The following is a 19,246-nucleotide window of genomic DNA, read 5'->3' as shown; positions in this document are numbered from 1 at the left end:
CGTGTGTGTGTGTGTGTGTGTGTGTGTGTGTGTGTGTGTGTGTGTGTGTGTGTGTGTGTGTGTGTGTGTGTGTGTGTGTGTGTGTGTGTGTGTGTGTGTGTGTGTGTGTGTGTGTGTGTGTGTGTGTGTGTGTGTGTGTGTGTGTGTGTGTGTGTGAGTGAGACGCGGCTTGGCCTGTTGTAGCGCCACCATGAGGCTGATTCGAAAACTGTCAAGTGGCATTTCTTCCTCAGCCTAGTGGGAATATGCATGCACAGTTTCACCGCAATCGGACACTGCGTTGAGTAGTTGTGGCGATTTGTACAAAACGGGTACAAAGCAGGCTACTCCTGAAAAGTTTAGAAGCCAATCGTAGCCAATGAGGGTGGATTATGATAAATCAAACAAACCCGTCTTGATCACATGACTATGGAGAACATGTGTACTGATTTGCGTGAAATTTGGATAAAATCTGAAGGAGTAATATTAGAAAATGTGTTTTACATATGTCGGCCTCCTGGTGGCGCTATAAAGAGCAGTTGTGAAAAATTCCAGGCAAAGGTTTTTCCTTGGCCTCTAGGGAGTTGGCATACAAAGTTATCCACAGATCCATGCAGTTAGAGGTAAAAACACTTTTCGGCCAGTTATAGCGCCACCATGAGGCTGAGTTGAAAATGTTCATGTGGCATTTCTTCCTCGGCCTAGTGGGAATGTGCGTGCACAATTTCACGGAAATCACATGATGTGTTCATGATTTGCAGCATTTTGTTTGAAACTGAGCACTCCTGCGAACTTTGGAAGCCAATCTTAGCCAATCAGGATGGAGTCTGAGAAATCTGAAAGACCTGTTTCGTTGAATGGCTCTAGAGAGACTGTGTACCAATTTGTGTGATGTTTGGACAAAATCTGTAGGTGTACTGTCCAAAAACTTGTTTTGCACAAAGCGGCCTCCTGGTGGCGCTATAACAGGCCCTTCTGGAAAATGTGGGGCAGAGGTTCATCGTTGGCATCCAGGGAGTGTGTGTGCAAAGTTTGGCATCGACCGGGTTAACGGTGCCGGAGATTAGCTGGTAACAGACGGACGGAAGGACGGACACACGGACACACACACACACACACGGACGGAGTGCAAAACATACTCTCTCCCCATGCCTTCGGCCTGGTGGAGACAATAATTGACCACAGTAAAAACAGTTGATATAACGGCATATAAATTTCCTCTAAACATGAAATATACAGTATGCACAGGTTGGGGCCGAAGTTAATCGGAAGGGGATTATTAGTATAAAGAGGCTGGGGCGATCACCTCCTCTTCTCCTCCTCGGGAGGATGGGAGAGGAGGGCATATTTGAGGACAGAGAGTGAAGATCAGTCTACGCCGGGTGCAACACTCAAACTAGTCGATACTTATTCAAAATAAACACGCAAAATAGGTAAAATAGCAAGCTCAAAGTGGTTAAACTGTGATTTAAGTGGTTTATTGATTTGTTTTAAAAAAAAGTAATTGATAGAATAATCGCAAATAAAATAATCAATAGTTGCAGATCAGTCCTTTACTGATAAATCCCACAAATCTGTGTGTGTCTACTCTACAATGTCTGTCCTCCGCACATCTCAAGAGCCATTCAACCAGTTGACTTAACACTTTTGCTGTGGATGTCGTTTTGCAGGCGTGTGCCTTAATTACATGCAAAGTCAATGCAAAGATGCATATGCACGCAAGTTTGCATCGGCCAAAACCAAACTCCATATTTAGGATCAGAAATTCACAGGGAAGACACACCATTGTTAGACCGTGTCTTTGAATGTCGGCTAGGATCCGACAGGAAGCACGCACATCTCAAGACATTCTGCAGGTGCTGGTCAAAAATATATGTACAATGAAAAAGGAATGGATGTCCGCACACTGAGTTGTAGCTCCCAGGAAGATTTATTTATTTGTTTGTTACAACGTTTCGACCTCTGTGGGTCTTCGTCAGGTATCAGACCTACCTGACGAAGACCCACAGAGGTCGAAACGTTGTAACAAATAAATCTTCCTGGGAGCTACAACTCAGTGTGCGGACATCCATTCCTTTTTCTTTGAATGTCGGCTGTCACCCACTAATGACACAAATCTGTACTGCAAAAGTTACTCTCTAAAACAAGCCTATTGTAAACATGTGAATTCAAGAATTCAAGGATATTTCTGAAAGCACATTATAGCTTCTGAGCAAGTATTTTCCAAAAACAAAGGGGACTGCGTACGACTATGATCCCTGATGTTGAGATAAAGGAATAGCTTGCTTGCTAACTATCCATGATGGCAAACATACTGTGAGCTAGGTCTAGATCAGTGGTTCTCAACCTGTGGTACGCGTACCACCGGTGGTACTTGAGCCCCCCCAGGTGGTACGTGGAAGAATCTTACCAAAAATGAAAAAAAGGGGGGGGGGAAGTTTGACAGAACGGTTGAGAGACGCATATTCCAATAGCCGCTAGATCATAGCTGTGGTTAGGGCTAGTTACTGTAAATAAAGTAACGTTTCAATTTGTTAAATATTGGCATTGCAGATCAAATACTGTATGACTCGAGATGAGGAAAATGCATAGCCCGTTGTGAAATAAAGAGAATGTTTATGAACACACTGCTATGTTCCTTTTGCTGTTACTAGGGCCCAATCTTGATGTTTGTGGGCCCCTCCCTCTTACTCCATCTGATATATTTGTTGCACATGTTTTGCAGACGGCATTCTTTGTTTTAGCAACATTTTTGGGATCATTAGGACATTCTCTCCCATTACTATAGACCGTGAGGCCTGTGCCAGTGGAATGCGCGAAAAACGCAGAAGAATCTCACATTATAGTAGGGAATTTTGAGTATCGCTTGATAGTTGTGTATGTGTGTGATTGTGGTATATTTCTTGAGTCATCCACCTAAAGTCAAATACATGCAAGTCTAAGCCAAGTCTCAAGTAATATAAAGTCTGATAGGAAGATACTAGAATTGTGATTTGTGTCTAACTCGGAATCGGAAACCAGGTGACTCAAATCCTCGGCTCTGGCAAAGAAACTCTCCACTAATCTGTCTCATTCTGCCTGGTCAGCTAGACTGCAATCAATTCTAGCATTTGTATCCGTCATAGAAAATAGAGTTTGAGGTGATATGGGTTATTTGTGTTCACAAAGAAGGGAAGTGATATCTTCCCAGTAATTACACTGAGGGTGTAGTTGCCAAATTGCTTGTAAATGGTAAATGGTGCAATTACATTTACCTTTCTGCAAAGCGCTTTACAAAGTGCATTCCATCCCATTCACACACACATTTCACACTTTGACGGCGTAACCAGGAGCTGGGGATTGAACCAGAAACCTTCCTATTCCAAGACAGCCACTGACTGAGGTGTTCTCGTCATGGAAAGTTTTGTGTAAGCCTATGTATTTTATTTATTTATTTACGGCTACCCTAATGCTCAGGGTAGTCGTAGTAGACTACTACAGCTGTCTAACACCAGACAGTGGCCTTGTGGTTAGAGTGTCCGCCCTGAACCTGGGAGGTCGGGGGTTCGATCCCCGGCTGGGTCATACCGAAGGCTGTAAAAATGGGACCCAATGCCTCCCTGCTTGGCACTCAGCATCAAGAGGATTGGATTGGGGGGTCAGATCAACTATTATGTTTCCCGAGCGTGGCACGGCTGGGGCTCACCACTCCGAGAGATGGGTCAAATGCAGAGTACAACTTTCACTGCAGTAACGTGTGTGACAAATAGTAGGACTTTGGACTTTGTCTGCAATTACAGGTTTTTCCTCCATTTTCTTTTCAAGTTCAGTTCAGGCCAGGGCTTCAAATTGGGAATGGTTGTGATACATGAGAAAGCATTATGAAGAGCCGACCCACTGATGTATTCTCATCTCTTTCCACCAGGCATGCTGGTGACACTGTGCCCTTCCATTGGAAATAATGGCTTCTTGTCTGACACATTCTGGGTGAAATGTTCCCTGATGCTACAGTTACAGTACTTCATTCCTTTCTATTGAACAGGGTCACTCCTGTATCCCTTCAACAACAAAGTGACATTTTCTTGGACCGAATTTAAAAAGAATAATGATATTTTTCATTCCAATTCGCAACCCCATGTAGCGTTTTGGCCCTAGGCCCGGGCCTATGGCCTCCACCAACTTCTCGGGTGGGGGACAAAGAAAACGGAAAACTCACAAACTGATTCCAGAACAGAACCTTATTAGGATCGACCTTGCAGTAAAGCCTTTCCAAATCATTAAGAATCAACACCTCCATTTCCATGATAATACATGGCAACCCCTTTTTGGTAGAAAAGGCCAATGTTAAGATGATCGACCTATAATGATCCTGATGGGGGAATTCATGTCTTGCAGCAGCAACGGCAGTTAAACGTGTAGGTGCAGATAAGAGTTGAGAGTTGAGACATAAGAAGAATAAATTGACTGACACTATAGATGTCTGACTGAGTTAACATATCGTTGCTGTCAGGCAGACACCTACATATTTCTTTTCTTTATCATCAATGACCTACTTCCTCATACCAGTGTCACACAAGTAAAAAATAGCCGATCTACAAGCTCACATGATGCAAATCCTATGGATCCATTGGAAAACAGGTTCTTTCTTCCATTTACTGAAAAGTAACATCAGGTTTCTGCCCAACAGCAATGAGTATATTCTGTCTGTGTGCAATCTAGCGCCAGTGAATATATGCATGATTATACATATGCCACCAATGAACATTGAATACGAATATTGAAGAACCTTTTGAGAATGCACTTAGTCATGGGCACAATTTCAGTCCTAGCCTATGCCTATTTTGAAAGCAGTCGAGACATTTATAACGTGCCATTGTGCTCGAGGAGAAAAGAAAAAAGAAAGGTACAAGTCACATCTGTCTTTGACCTGATTTCAGTACCTTCATTATTTTTTTTTTTTAAACACTTGAGGTACAGAGAGCTTTGAAGCTTGAAATTGCATTTTGATTATTCTAACAAAGACGCTTGCAAAGGAGGAAGGGATGCTCAATTTGTGGTGTCTGGTAGAGGGGGAAAAAAAGCTATAATTACTAGTTCTCTATGTTTGCTATTGCTACAGTATAGACCAGACCCTTTGTATATGTCTGGAGCTCTATCTATGTCTGAAATTAATTTATGGAATTCTGGAAATGTACAAGTTATGGCAGTGTGCAGGACTCCTCGTTTTTGTTCATATATGTGCAGTGGTTTTCAAGCAGTGGTCCGGGGACCACCAGTGGTCTTTGAGGGGGTTCCAGGTGGTCCCCAGCTAAATGATGGAAAGTTGGTAACTGAATGGACCGTTGTAGATCTCTTGAGTGTTAAAGGAGCATTCAGCGATTTGGGTGATTTGGAGAAAAAAAACCTTGGTCCGCCCCGGTAACAAGATGTGCACATGCACGCTCTACAGTGGGGGGGACACGCAACAGGCCAACAGCACGTGCACTAAGGCCCGCCCCCACTCGATCATGACTGGAGGAAGTCTCTATCGTCTATCCTGATTGGATGAAGGCTGGGCCCTCGAGCCAAAAACGAAACCTAAAGTTTTTTTTACCCCACTAGGGACAGGGAGGAACTCCTTTTATATGGTCAGTTTTCAAAGGGAAAAAAGTGATATTTGAATCAGTGAAATCACTGAATATACCTTTAAATGAAAACAAATGCATTTCCAAAATGACGGGTCCATTTGGTTTCATTTAACACTCAAGAGTCGAATAATTCGTAAACATCTGCATTACTTAATTTACAAGAAATCTACACAACTGGAGAATATCAAATAATTGTTATTTTGATCAACATTTGCCCCTTGTCTGTGGACAAAATCTTATCCAACAATATGAGGCTAAATCTCATCAGATGGTGGTCCGTGGCTCAAATGCAGAATATATAATGCGCCTTGATATGAAAAGTGTTGAAAACCAGTGTGCTACAGTAGTATAGGTCATGTGGTGGCCGTAGCTGAGTGAGTAGAGAGGCTGTCAGAAGGTAACCGTTTCTCATTCTGGTGCGAAACGGTCTCCCCCATCCCCTCCCATATGTCTGTCAGAAAGCCTTGAGGGTTGATTTCACCCAACACCCACTCGGTGCCGCGCTATGAGCTTGTAGATCTGCTATTTTTCAATAGCTACAGTATAACACACTACTTAAAGATGGAGTGCCACGATTCTATTCCCACCCTAAAACATGATCATCAGGTATTATTATAATATAAGGAGGAACTATTTGCAAAAAGTGTACAGTATTTGTTAAAATCATGCTTTTATGTGGACACGCCCACCAGTCCATTAAGTATGCCTGGTTTGCCTGGTGGGTGGTGAAGGGTGGTGATCCACCTGAACTGAAGCCGCACCCACAGCTGTAGTTGTATGATAAAGGCGGAGGGGTTAGGGGAGGGGCTGATAGTGTGATGTCACTATATTACTGTTTATTTCATTGGCTTGACTGTCAAGGGTTCAGCCTCCAGGAATAAACCCTAAATACAAAGTTAATACACCATTGCACATAAAAACAACTCCAGGGTGTCTAATGAAGTACTGGCACATCATAGACACATGGAAAACTGGAAAAATACAAAAATTGTGGCACTCCATCTTTAAAACACCAAGAGGGGTTCCCGTCCAGAATGGGTTAACTACATAAAGATTTTTGACAAGATTTTTTAAAAAGACTACATTCTAGTCTAATGTAGTCTTTAAAAGCATACCGCATACCGTAATGTGACACATAAATAAAACTAAAACTAATGGACAAACAGAAAAAAACAACAGACACGGGTGGTACAAACACACACACGACCAGGGCCATCATAGCATATGCATTGGGGGAGACTGTTCTTATGCATTAGCATTGTAGAGTCTGATGGCAGTTGGCATGAAAGAGAGTCTGTACCGCTCTGTATGCATCCTCGGGGGGGGAAGGTGCTCACCCTATCCTGCAGCACGCCATAAAAAGGGGGGGGGGGGGGGGGGGGGTTCCTCCGGCTTTGATGCTTATGTTTACAATATTACCTTCTGTGACTGTCATGTAGGGCTAAGATATAGGGCTATGTCAGGTAGGGCTAAGATTTCATTAGCTTGCAGCTATGTTTGTTAAAGCAAGATCTGCCTCTAAGTTGCCTCTACAGTTTCGGTATTGTTTTTGATCTGGTACCTGCAATCAAGTTCATCCTGGGCCTTCTCCAATGCATTTTATTATAACATAACTGCAGGAGTATTACTGTATATTCTGATAAAGCTGTTGCTGTGTTTGTACATGTCAGAAACAGTGTATCATTTGGAGTAAACGCACATCTTAACTCCACTAACGTGAATCATCGATTGGATTCATTTCATTTAGAATGAAATAAATTGGCTCATGTAACCTCACGCTGACAAGAATGAGTTTTGGATTAGTGTGCTGCCAATAATGTCAAAGACTGTAGTTATCCTTTTATCTAATTGAGATTTAATGGCCATCTAGTGGCCTAATGGCCTATCACTGTTCACTTTCGCTTTTTAACAGTTTTCTTTCTAAACTAATTCAAATGAAGTAAAATGTACCATTTTAAGGAATTAATAGTTATCAAAAGGCAAGCTCACTCAATGTAGAAATATATTTGCTGTATAGCCCAAAAAACACACATTCATTATAAAAGACTCCTGGTGCAGAAAATGCTCTTAAATGCGAACAGCCTTTGAGAGTAAATAAGCCTGTCTAGCCTGCAGCTCAGCAATTTGTGTCTGCCTGAAAAAGCGCTCACTTTTGTTGGAGTTTCTTGTATCCCCTGTAAATATGCTCTGATGCACTAATAATCCCCTGTTATTTTGGTCTGGCATTTTCTGGGTGAAATATTCTGCTAGTTTATTCATGTTGAACAGCATAGCTGAACTGTAGCCCTTCAACAACAAACACACATTTCTTTGACTGCACCTTTGATAACAACATTCATATTTTTTTCCATAATGCTTGGCCCCAATCAACGTTTTGGCTGAAGGCCCAGGCCTCTGCCTGATTTCTCGGGTGGAAGACAAAAAGTATTGACAGACACATTATGACTACAGAGCAGAAACCTTATTAAACCTATATTTCCCAATTCCATGACAAAATGTACTACTATTTTGGCAGAAAAGAGTCATGTTTACCCAAGAAAATTAGAAGAACCTTTTGAAAATGCACTTCAGCACGGCCACATTCTGTTCAAAGACGTTTCGAAGGAATCTTTCAACCACAAAATTACTTTTTTCAATCAATCACGCCACTTAAACCCCGTGAAACATTGATTGAGAGAAGTTCTGTTTTTGTCACATTCCTTCACGGTGAATGAAGCATCCAATACTTGATGAAGCAAAACACATGCATGTATGCACGCACGCACACACACATTCCCTGCTCTTCCATTGTCACTAATACTGTAAGTAGACCATGCAGTATAGTTAATAAACCTCACTGTTATCCCTCTTTCCTTCAGTAGCACATCCAACTAAACCAACTAATCCTGGGCCATTCATTAGGATTCTTCATCCATAAAATGATTTGAATCCAAAGCTTCACAGAATGAGTGAGTAATTGCGAACGCAGTGAGCATTTACTATGAGACCCAGCAGATCATGTCTGTCTGTGTGTCACGCTGTAACACCACCCGCCCGCCACCAGAGGGCGCAGCTGTATCACACACAAAAACACACACACATGCACGCACGCACGTGCAAAATTAAATTTAAAATACAAAATAATAATAAATAAAATAAAAATTAAGAGGAAAAAAAAAGCTCTGTATGTGTATGTGTGTCAGACTGCCACAACAGTTGCGTTCACTTCCCGCGTCTTACTTGTGTGTGTATATATATATATATATATATATATATATATATATATATATATACATACAGTATATATAATCCTAGTTCAGAAAGATGGTGGTTCAACATGTGGTAACTCCAGCTGTTCTAAAAACACTAATCCATTCATAAATAAGTCCTATAAGCATCACACACACACAGTCGCAAACGTGCGCACGCATGCACGCACGCATGCACGCACGCATGCACGCAACTGGCCACATCATTCTCACTTGTCATCAGAGATCAGTTTCACCTCACTTGAGTGAAATGTGAATGAATGAATTGTACGGTACTGTCCATCAGTACCGTACAATTCATTCATTCATTCAAGTGTTCACATTAAGGATAGAATTTTAAAACTCAGAGGTAGTTTCTTCAAAAGGAAAAAATTATATGTTTGAACTTTGAAGGCATGGTTGTGAATTTTCTTTCACAAAATTGAGTTCAGAGCGGTTCTAGCCTCTGCCTCCTTTTAAAGCAGTCTAGACTTCCATTAAGTGCCAATGTGCCAGAGGCGAAAAGGTATGAGTCAGATCAGTTTTTGACCTGATATCAGTACCTCTAAAGGCTTCATTATTTACAAAGACTTGAGGTGCAGGGAGGTCAAAGATCAATATCTTTGGCAGAAATTTACATTCAGATATTCCTAACAATGACTCTTGCAGGAGAGGTTGTTATGATAGGTCAACATTTTGTGCTGACTTGTAGAGGAACATAAGATAGATATACAGTAGGCTATAGGCCAGGACTTTGTATTCCTGATGAAGGTCTATGACAAACATTCTAGAAGTTTGGAAGTTACGGCAGTGTGCAGGACTCCTTCATTCTTGCACATGCTGTGAATGAGTCAAAATTGCTTTTGTGGACAACCAATTGAATTCAAAACACCCATTTTGTGGCACACCTTTAGCCCTCTTCAGACTCAGAGTCACAACTCATTTCAAGTCTAGCGGCATCTCTGAAGTCTGACAACCGTATTCAATCGTCCCTCAATCACGACTGTGTAACCTGTGTGGGACTCATTGTACTTGCTTACATAGAGAGATACAGAATTACTTTACAGAATATCCTTGTTGTTTCCTAGCATTGTAATTCCTTGAACACTCAGACAACAGATGTTGTTTTGACAAATGTTCATGACACTTGCACTGACCTTGCACTTCATAAATCGCTCTGGAAGAAGATTAATTTATACTGTATGGCATCGTCGCTTGCCGAAAAGAAAATATGCAAGTGAACAACATAAGTTAGGTACGCTTTTATACTGTATGGAAACCTATAGTGTCTACAAACATTTGATCCTTACCTACAGTACGTTAGGGCTGTTATTACTGTCGGTGTGATAAGAACTGTACCCTGCAACCCAGTAGCTAGCTATAGAGCTTAAGTGCAATAGGTCAGAGAGGTGGTGGTTCAACATGCGGCAACTCCAGCTGTTCTATAATTCTAATCCATTCATAAAGCCCTATAAGCATTACACACACACACACATGCACACAAATGCATGCATGTACAGTACATCCATAAACACACACGCATATATCCTACTCTACAGACAGGCATATACAGTAACAGTAGTAGCCTACGCGCACACACACACATGCGCACACACACACACACACACACACACACACACTCACACACACACACACACACACACACACACACACACACACACCATTTTCATGTCACTATAAACTTTGTCAACTAGGGTCCCTCAGGGGTCTACATATTATGCTTTTTATTCTCCGAAAATAAGCTTACAACACCAGCTCTTTGGCCTTGTGGTTTGAGTGTCTGACTCCGCTCTGAGACTGGAAGGTCAGACCCAACACTGGTTCCCACTGCCTCCCTGCTTGGCACTCAGCATCAAGGGTTGGATTGGGGTTAAGTCCCTCTGACATACTAGTATTATGTCCAGGGGGTGCACTGCACATCGACCTGCCAGCCCGGCCTACACAAACCGGAGGGCCACATGGCTCAGGAACTGTTGGTTTCCGCAAGGCTACTTACTAACTTGCTAGCTCACAAGCATTGTGAGCTAGTAGATCAGCTATTTTTGCTGAATGTTCTCCGGGGTTTTGCAGAATCCTTGCCTATTATCACATGCCAAGAATATATAGGCTAGGGTTCATGTAGTTCAGCCCTATTTTATACTAGACTATTTTCACCTATAACAAGTAAGACGCGTGAACGCGGGAAGCGAACGCAGCTGTTGTGGGAGTCTGACACACATACACATACAGTACACACACAGAGCTTTTTTTTCCTCAATTTTTTAATTTTTATTTATTCTTTTTTATTTATTTATTTATTTACGTGCGTGCGTGTGTGTGTGTGTGTGGGTGTGTGTTTTTGTGTGTGATACAGCTGCGCCCTCTGGTGGCGGGTGGGTGGTGTTACAGCGTGACACACACACAGACAGACATGATCTGCTGGGTCTCATAGTAAATGCTCACTGCGTTCGCAATGACTTATAGGTCAAAATAAGTCAGACTCCCAGTGTCACTCTCAACCTTAGAGTGAAGTGAACAGACTTGGATTGAACGGAACGCTGCATTGGAGAGAGATAAACACTGACACATGTAAGACAAGACATGTTGTAACCATGTTGATCTGTGAGCGATAAACCTTTTTTTTTTTTATAGAGGACGATTAACTGTTGTTTGAGGTGCACCTTTGTTATTCATATTAAATCACTGACTTTTGTTCGGTTTTATTATGAAATGATTATTTATTCTATGCTTTTATTATTCTAATTGGTAGTCTATAATGAGATGTAAAAGCAGTGGTGGTTTTCACTGGATAATCACGGCAGATTTGGCAAACCCCTGGCCTCATTCATTATTGTCACTAGCAAAAAAACAAACAAACACATTTTCAACTAAAGAGCTGTGTGTGTGTGTGTGTGCGTGTGTGTGTGTGTATGTGTGCGTGCGGTAACCGTATACAGTATATGCCGTACCTTATACCACTCCTGCAGCTCGTGGTCAGAGAACTCTGTGTTCTCCCGGAGATCTTGAAGCATCTCTGGCCGCAGCTTGCTGTTCTGTTTCCCCATGGCGACGACAGGACAGGAGGCTCAGTCTCCTCAACGGCGGCAACGACAGCAGTGACGGCACCAGCCAGGGCGCTTTTCAAACCTGCCAATCAGAGAAGAGGAGAGTGTGAGAAATTTCGGTTTTCATAATAATCGCACGGTACGTCGTAACCAAATAACACATGGTGAGCCGAGGACAAGTGAAATAAAATAAAAAAATCCAACGTTCTGCCTTTTTTATTATTATGAATCCAATCAAAATCCTTGTCACGGCCCAGTGACATGGCGGGTTATACAACATGGCGAGTCGCCAACGTTCAGCACATTCAGCACTGCATGCAGGAAAAAAAGAAAACATGAATGAATAATCTCGAACGCATCCCCTGTGACGTCAAATGTTGACCCACTGATCGTATTTAGAGTTTTATCTGGCCAGCTGTGTTCAGATCGGTTGGCTGGTTGCAAGTACCCAGCTTCCCTAATCTTCCATCTCATCGGACCTGTCTGAACGGATAAAACACAAGTTCCTCCAATCGCCCTACAGTATGTAATGCAACGATGGAGAGAAGCCAATTTACAATTTAACTATTCATCAGACGCTCTTATCCAGAGTGACTTCAGATCATGAACCCTAGTCAACAAACAACATGGTAAATGGTCACATATAATTAGTGTAAAGATAACGATGAATAAACCTTTTGTGAACACTGACTGCACACTAGCATTATATTGTGCAATCCTCCCTTCTCCAGCTCCCCACAACAATATATTGTGTATATTTATTATGTGAGAAGATATAACATAAAAATAAAAATGTAAATTAATGTTGAATGGACATGAATGGACTTAAAGCTGGATACATCTGCAAGCACGCTTGTAGATCTGCAATGTTTGAGCACACCTTATTATAGTATTTTTTCCCCCTCCCACACTGTATGAAATCATGAAATATTAGTTTTGCCAATTATTGCAATAATAATTGCAATACCCCCCGTTGAGAACCGCTGCATTGATGTATTTTAATCAGGCAACAGATTGAAAGTTTTAAGCACGCTGGATGGAAGAAAGAGAAACATGTTTTTCCCCCTTGGTACAATTTGCTTGTTCAAGACAAACTAATTGGCATTTTCTCGGTCACAGTGTTGGGCGTTGTTGTGTGTTTCTGTCGGAGTTATGAGTTACAGCTTCAGTGCAGCCCCGATCGTCCCCTGATGAGAGTTGGCTGACCCATCCGACCTCTAATCTCTTCTCACGCACACTGAATAAATACAGCATGTTTGTTCACTTCTTGTGCGCATCTCACGCGTGCTTGAGGATGAAAATGAGTCGATAAGCATGCGTGGTGTTTGCCAGGTGCTGTAGCGTTGGAGGTGGTGGGTACTGGGTTGGTGTGTGTGCAAACTGTGCATGCTTGTGCTAATGTATTGCCAGCACATCTGTGCACCCCCCCTAGTCTCTACATTCTCAGGAGTTAACCCATTTTGACCTGAGATCAGATTCTAAAAATGTCTTCTACATCTTGACAGTTTTCTGAAAAAGCTATGTTTCTATGTCAGTGGTTCTTCGATTTTTCAAAAATAGCAGACCTACAAGCTCGTAGCTTGTAGATCTGCTATTTTTCAATAGCTAAAGCATAACATAATGTTAACACCAAAAGGGGTTCCCGCCCAAAATGTGCACCCCCCCTCCCCCTATCATTGTACTATATTTAGTTATTTGGACACTATTGATTTGTCATTGTTGGTACAATATTGATATCATTGAAAATCAATAAATATCCATTGTTAAAAAGGAACACTACAGCCTAGACAAAAGCAAAGATTGAGAGCCCAAAATACCAACCGAGTGTCACAGCCAGGGACAGAACTGACCACGTCACAATGCTCTCCGGCTTCAACCCAAATGCCCACTTTGTCAAGAACCGACAGCATGACCTTTTCAACGAACGTTCGCTGTGTTTTATTTGCCCGAGCCGGTGACCGGTGAGCGCTCACTCCACTTTGTCCCAGGAGCAGTCTATATATAGTGTGTGTGTGTGTGTGTGTGTGTGTGTGTGTGTGTGTGTGTGTGTGTGTGTGTGTGTGTGTGTGTGTGTGTGTGTGTGTGTGTGTGTGTGTGTGTGTGTGTGTGTGTGTGTGTGTGTGTGTGTGTGTGTGTGTGTGTGTGTGTGTGTGTGTGAATATTATTCACATTTTGTGAATTCATAATCTGAGATCCACCATCCCTCCATATACAGTGTGGGCAAGACTGACATCAATGTGACTCAGACTTACACATTAAATCAGAGATCCACAGCGATTATAGCCTGTCTTCGTTTTTTATATCCACACTTCAAATTACTTCATTCCATTGCTGCTTGTACTGTATATACAGTATATATATTGTATATAGCGCTATGTATCGCTAAATCCAGGGGTTCCATGTCAACAACCCTTAAATAGCCACAGCTTCTGGCTGCATTGCACGTTATGAGCACGTAAAAAAATAAAGTTTGCAAGATTTTGACAATGTTAAGTTTAACCAGGTTGACTGGTTCAACTTGCACAATAATGTTACGATGTATAAATACATTTTATAAAACAATCCCCTGGTGGCCCTCACTTTGAAAACCTGGTTGTTGGTTCATGTCCAGCTCTAATAATAATAATAATAATAATAATAATGGATTGCATTTTTATGCAAGTGCTTACTCAAAGCTTACAATGGTCCATCCATTCATACATCGGGACATTCTGTCATGTGCAAGGAGAGACACACACACACTCTTTCTCTCTCTCTTGCTACCAAAACACACGCTGCCCTTTGAACATCTGTTGCAGCCACCAACATCTGGGCTTCTAATCATCCCACAGTGGGGGGACACAAGTCAGTGACATAAGATGAAAGCTGGGGGAGATGACGAGGACACTGTGGATAAGAGAGGAGGAGAGGAGTAAAAAGAGCAGAAGGAAGTCTTGGAGGAGGCTGACAGACAAGCTGACAGAGGACAGGAGATGAAGACTAGAGCGGAGGTCTTTAGAGACTCAGTGGTCTCAGAGATGCTACAGTATGGAGCGTTATGACATCATAACAGAGAACCAAAGAGCGAGGGACAGGGAGAAAAGGGGAGAAAGGGGTAAAAAGCAAATATAATACGTAAGTAATACGTGTTTAACTGGTGTGAGTGTAGAAAGGAACCCAAATGGACCCCTATGGGTCCGTTTCTACTAGGGATGTTAATAGTTAATCGATTAATCGCTGTTATGAAATTATTCAATTCAACTTAACAGTTAATAATGAATTGAAAATTGTGCGGTTCTATCAAATTAAGTGATTTTCTGTGAATGTAATGCTGCATGTGTGTGAGCGTGGCAGAGGAACGCACATGTGGGCCGTTAAAAAAAAACTCCCCACCCCACCTTCGTAGCCACAGAAATATCTCTGCTTTTGCATGTGATGTGACAGACAAGACAGTGAGTGCACTTTTCATTTTGTGTTCTTTCTGTATATCGGCAAAATGTAGATTTTTATGTTAGACTTAGACATTGAGGGAAATTAAGATTCTCAGATTATTATTATTTTTTACAAAAACGCTGCTTATTAACTAAGCGGTTAATCCATCGATAAGGTTATCAAGAATGAATCGATAATTCCCATCCCTAGTCTCTAGTCTCAGGAGTTAAGTGAACACTGAGGATTCAAAAAAAGTGGATGAAGCAGCTGACAGGCGGTATTGATTTGGCCTCGTCACTGTAGTGTCGTCGTGCTCTGTCCCCCCACCCCCCACCCGGCTGTTTACGGAAGAGCTGCAATCTGTGACGGACGGCCACCTGCGACAGCTCGCTTGGTCGACTCACACACCTTGTATGCAGACAGTTTCTCATTGTTCCTCTCTGCTCCTGGATTTGCTGGGGGGCAAATGCATTCATTGGTGGTGGTTCAATGAATGCATTCATTGGTTGCATTAACCCATTCAGGCCTGACGTCGAAATAAAAAAAAAAAAGTTTTCTAAATCATGAAAATTTTCTGAAAGATTTGAGGCACATTTTAACGATTTTTCAAAAATAGCAGACCTACAAGTTCATAGCGCGCCACTCGGTGGCGCGCTATGAACTTGTAGATCTGCTATTTTTCAATCGCTAAATTATAACATAATGTTTAAAACACCAAAAGGGGTTCCCGCCCAAAATGGGTTAATGATATCATAATAAAGTTGTCAAATTCGTTAGGATATAAAAGAATCATAGTGACACGATGTGTTCGTGAGCTGTAGTGCTGCCATTATTTGCCATTATCACTATTGGAATATAGCTTCCGTGGCTAATTCATAATGTACCGTTAGTACCTGTAGCGGAGTCATAATGTACCGTTAGTACCTGTAGCAGAGTCATAATGTACCGTTAGTACCTGTAGCAGAGTCATAATGTACCGTTAGTACCTGTAGCAGAGTCATAATGTACCGTTAGTACCTGTAGCAGAGTCAAAAGTAAAATATGTGTCTTTGAAATGTAGTGGAGTGAAAGTATCCAAATAAACACACTCACGTGAAATTACCAAAAAGTACAGTAAAAAGTACAGTACTCGAGTAAATGTACTTTGTTGCTGTCCACCACTGATCAGCAACTAGCTTTTTTCTCTCACCTACACGGTATATCTATGCAAAACAAGAGCCGTCTCCCTCCGCCCCACCACCACCGAGTGGCTGTTCTGTGCTTTCTCTATTTTCCTACTGACCTTTTCTCCTGACCAGCAAAACATGATATGAGAGAGAGCGAGAGAAAGAGAGAGACGGTGATGTAGCACAGAGGCGGTAGCGGTGACGGTGGCATGACTGAGGAGGAGGGCGTGTAGCTCGCGAGAGGAGGAGACGAGTAGTGTAGGAAAAAGGAAGGATTGTGGAGGAGCGTTTAAAAATAAAGAATGAGGTCTGGTCCTTGGTGTGGCCGCAACCCCTGCAGGAGCCAGAAGCGTCACAGTGCGTCATAGAGCTCGGCTCTCTGTCACGAGAACAAAAACTAAACGAAAAGGGATGCGTGCACTTGCACCTATGCACACAGTTGTTGTGAAATATCCCACACACCTGATAATAGGGCTGACTCTCTCTCTCTCACACAACAAACACACACACACACACACGCACACACACACACACACACACACACACACACACACACACACACACACACAGGCAGACGTGTATGTGTTTATCCACGGATATATACACAAGTGTGTGTGTGACCGTGCAGTGTGCATACACAGCCTGTGGTTGCGCAAATACTCTAATTCAATGAACGGGAGTAAATTAGGTATTGGGAGAGATTGTCACAATGGTTGGTAATTTATTTGTAAAAGGATATCCCTGCACTGACCTTATACTTAACATTGAATAATCACTGCCACACACACTCAACGCACACACACGCAGATTAGCATTTTAGGATGCCTGTCACCAGGCTGGCCAAGTGTGGATCAACTAAAAGTTATCAACCAATGTGGTCTACCATCCTTGCATAGACCCCATCCTTGAACCTGGCAATGTGTCATTACTCGTTTTTCACATTATGTCTACTATATCAGACGTACATACAGCTGCTGCTGCTGTGGACCTACTGAATGTGTCACCACCTCGCACCTTATATCTAACCTCGTACATGCTGTACTACCTGAAATATCAGATTCCCCCCCCCCCCCACACCTCCACCAAAACACATTTTGATGTGAAGTTCATTCTGATTCTGAGGCTGTTTTTAACTGAAAGGTTGAAAATAGCAGATGTACAAGCTCACAGCGTGTTGCACCGTGACGCGTTGCACAGCACTGGCATGCAATTATAAATCGGGTACAACCCAAACGTAAACTCTTGGCCCTATATCTTGCGCCACCCCTTACCCCTTATCCCTAAACTTATTTGCCATTTTTTATACTATTTCAAAACATTTTAAAATAGTACAAATAGCTGCTCTACAAGCTAACAACGTGTTCGATGTAGATTGGCTATAGTTGAACTATTTTTAAATGTTTTAAAATAGTAAGAAATGTCATAAGTTTAGGGATAAGGGGTAAGGGGTGGCGCAAGATGGAGCCCTAAATGTTTAATCCCAAGCTGAACCTTTTTCCTGGTTTCCAAATGTTTAACCATAAAACAACTATTTATTCTGTCGGGGCCCAATCAAATGGTGTGTGTGCGCGCACACACACACACACACACACACACACACACACACACCCCCAAGGACCCAGGCCAAGCCCTCCATTTAGGACGGCGGTGGGTCGGGTCGCAGAACAGCGACCTCATTTTCGGAACATCATGCTATTCTCATCTGGGTCACGCAAACGGGGAATACCGTCCTCCTAGGCTGAAAGCAATCATTAGGTGAGCGTGACTGGAAGATCAAAGCCATGATGCTGGCTGTCACATGTGCCATCGCGTTGTCAGTGTCTCTTAGCCTGACACCAGGTGTGATGAGTTCTCAAGTAGGACGGAACAATACATGAAAATCAATTCTTATTCCATTCTATTGGGGGGGGGGGGGGGCATAATTGCAGCCTCTGTGAATTGCATATTTTTTTTATTTTTATGGATTGATGGATACTCCCAGGTATGTAGAAGGTGCACATAAGATCATATCTTATATACAGTAGCCTGCATGACTACTTTGGACGTCTGTACTCATGTACAGGTCACATTTCACTGCCTTATACACATAGCTTCCTACCTGACGGTCAACAACAAATATGGACTTGAGTTTAGTCTCGTGTCTGTTGAGCGATATATGTCATGTATTAGTATGTATTAGTACACCATTTGTAGTCACTTAATTGTTCTGATTTGTCTTTAAAGGACCAATACAGGATCGTTTTTATTTTTAACATATGAATAAGGTTATATTCACAATCTGAAATAATCCGATTTGTAAATGGAAACTGCTATTTGGAACGTTCTTATCCCATCATAAATCACAATATAGGTCTGCTTTTCTCAACATTTAGAAACATTGCCAACTTAAATCAATTACAGCCCAAATACAGTGAAGAAACTTGTTTACATTTTGTATCAGATAATGCGCCACCACCATGGAGCATAAGATAAAGCTAATGCACCAGCATGGAGGGTAAACTCTAGACAGACAGACAGACACAGAGCTCAAGGTGGAGTTATGCACTACCCACAGCGTGTAAGGTAAGATAATACACTGCCATGCAGCATGAGGTAAAGATAATTCAGCAGCACAGAACGCAAGGGTAAAGATAATGGACCATACACAGAGCCTGGGGCGACTGTGGCTCAGGAGGTAGAGCAGGTCGTCCAATGATCGATGGGTCGGCGGTTCGAATCCCGGCTCCTCCTGTCTACATGTCGAAGTGTCCTTGAGCAAGACACTGAACCCCAAATTGCTCCCGATGTGCTGG

At 42.3% G+C, this 19,246-nt stretch overlaps 1 protein-coding gene across 1 annotated transcript in view; it reads right to left on the bottom strand.

Annotated features, from left to right (window-relative positions):
• Positions 1-19,246, bottom strand: part of LOC306937863 (hippocalcin-like protein 1) — a 50,396-nt gene that overhangs the window by 7,155 nt on the left and 23,995 nt on the right. The window contains exon 2 of the mRNA XM_079521868.1: positions 11,782-11,959. Coding sequence (XP_079377994.1) covers positions 11,782-11,877 — 96 coding nt within the window. The 5' untranslated portion in view covers positions 11,878-11,959. The remainder of the gene's footprint in view (positions 1-11,781; positions 11,960-19,246) is intronic.

Source organism: Electrona antarctica, assembly GCF_951216825.1.
Source record: "Electrona antarctica genome assembly, chromosome: 15".
NCBI classification, from domain to species: Eukaryota; Metazoa; Chordata; class Actinopteri; order Myctophiformes; family Myctophidae; genus Electrona; species Electrona antarctica.
Note: the sequence above shows the minus strand (reverse complement) of the source record. Positions and strands in the feature narration are given on the sequence as shown.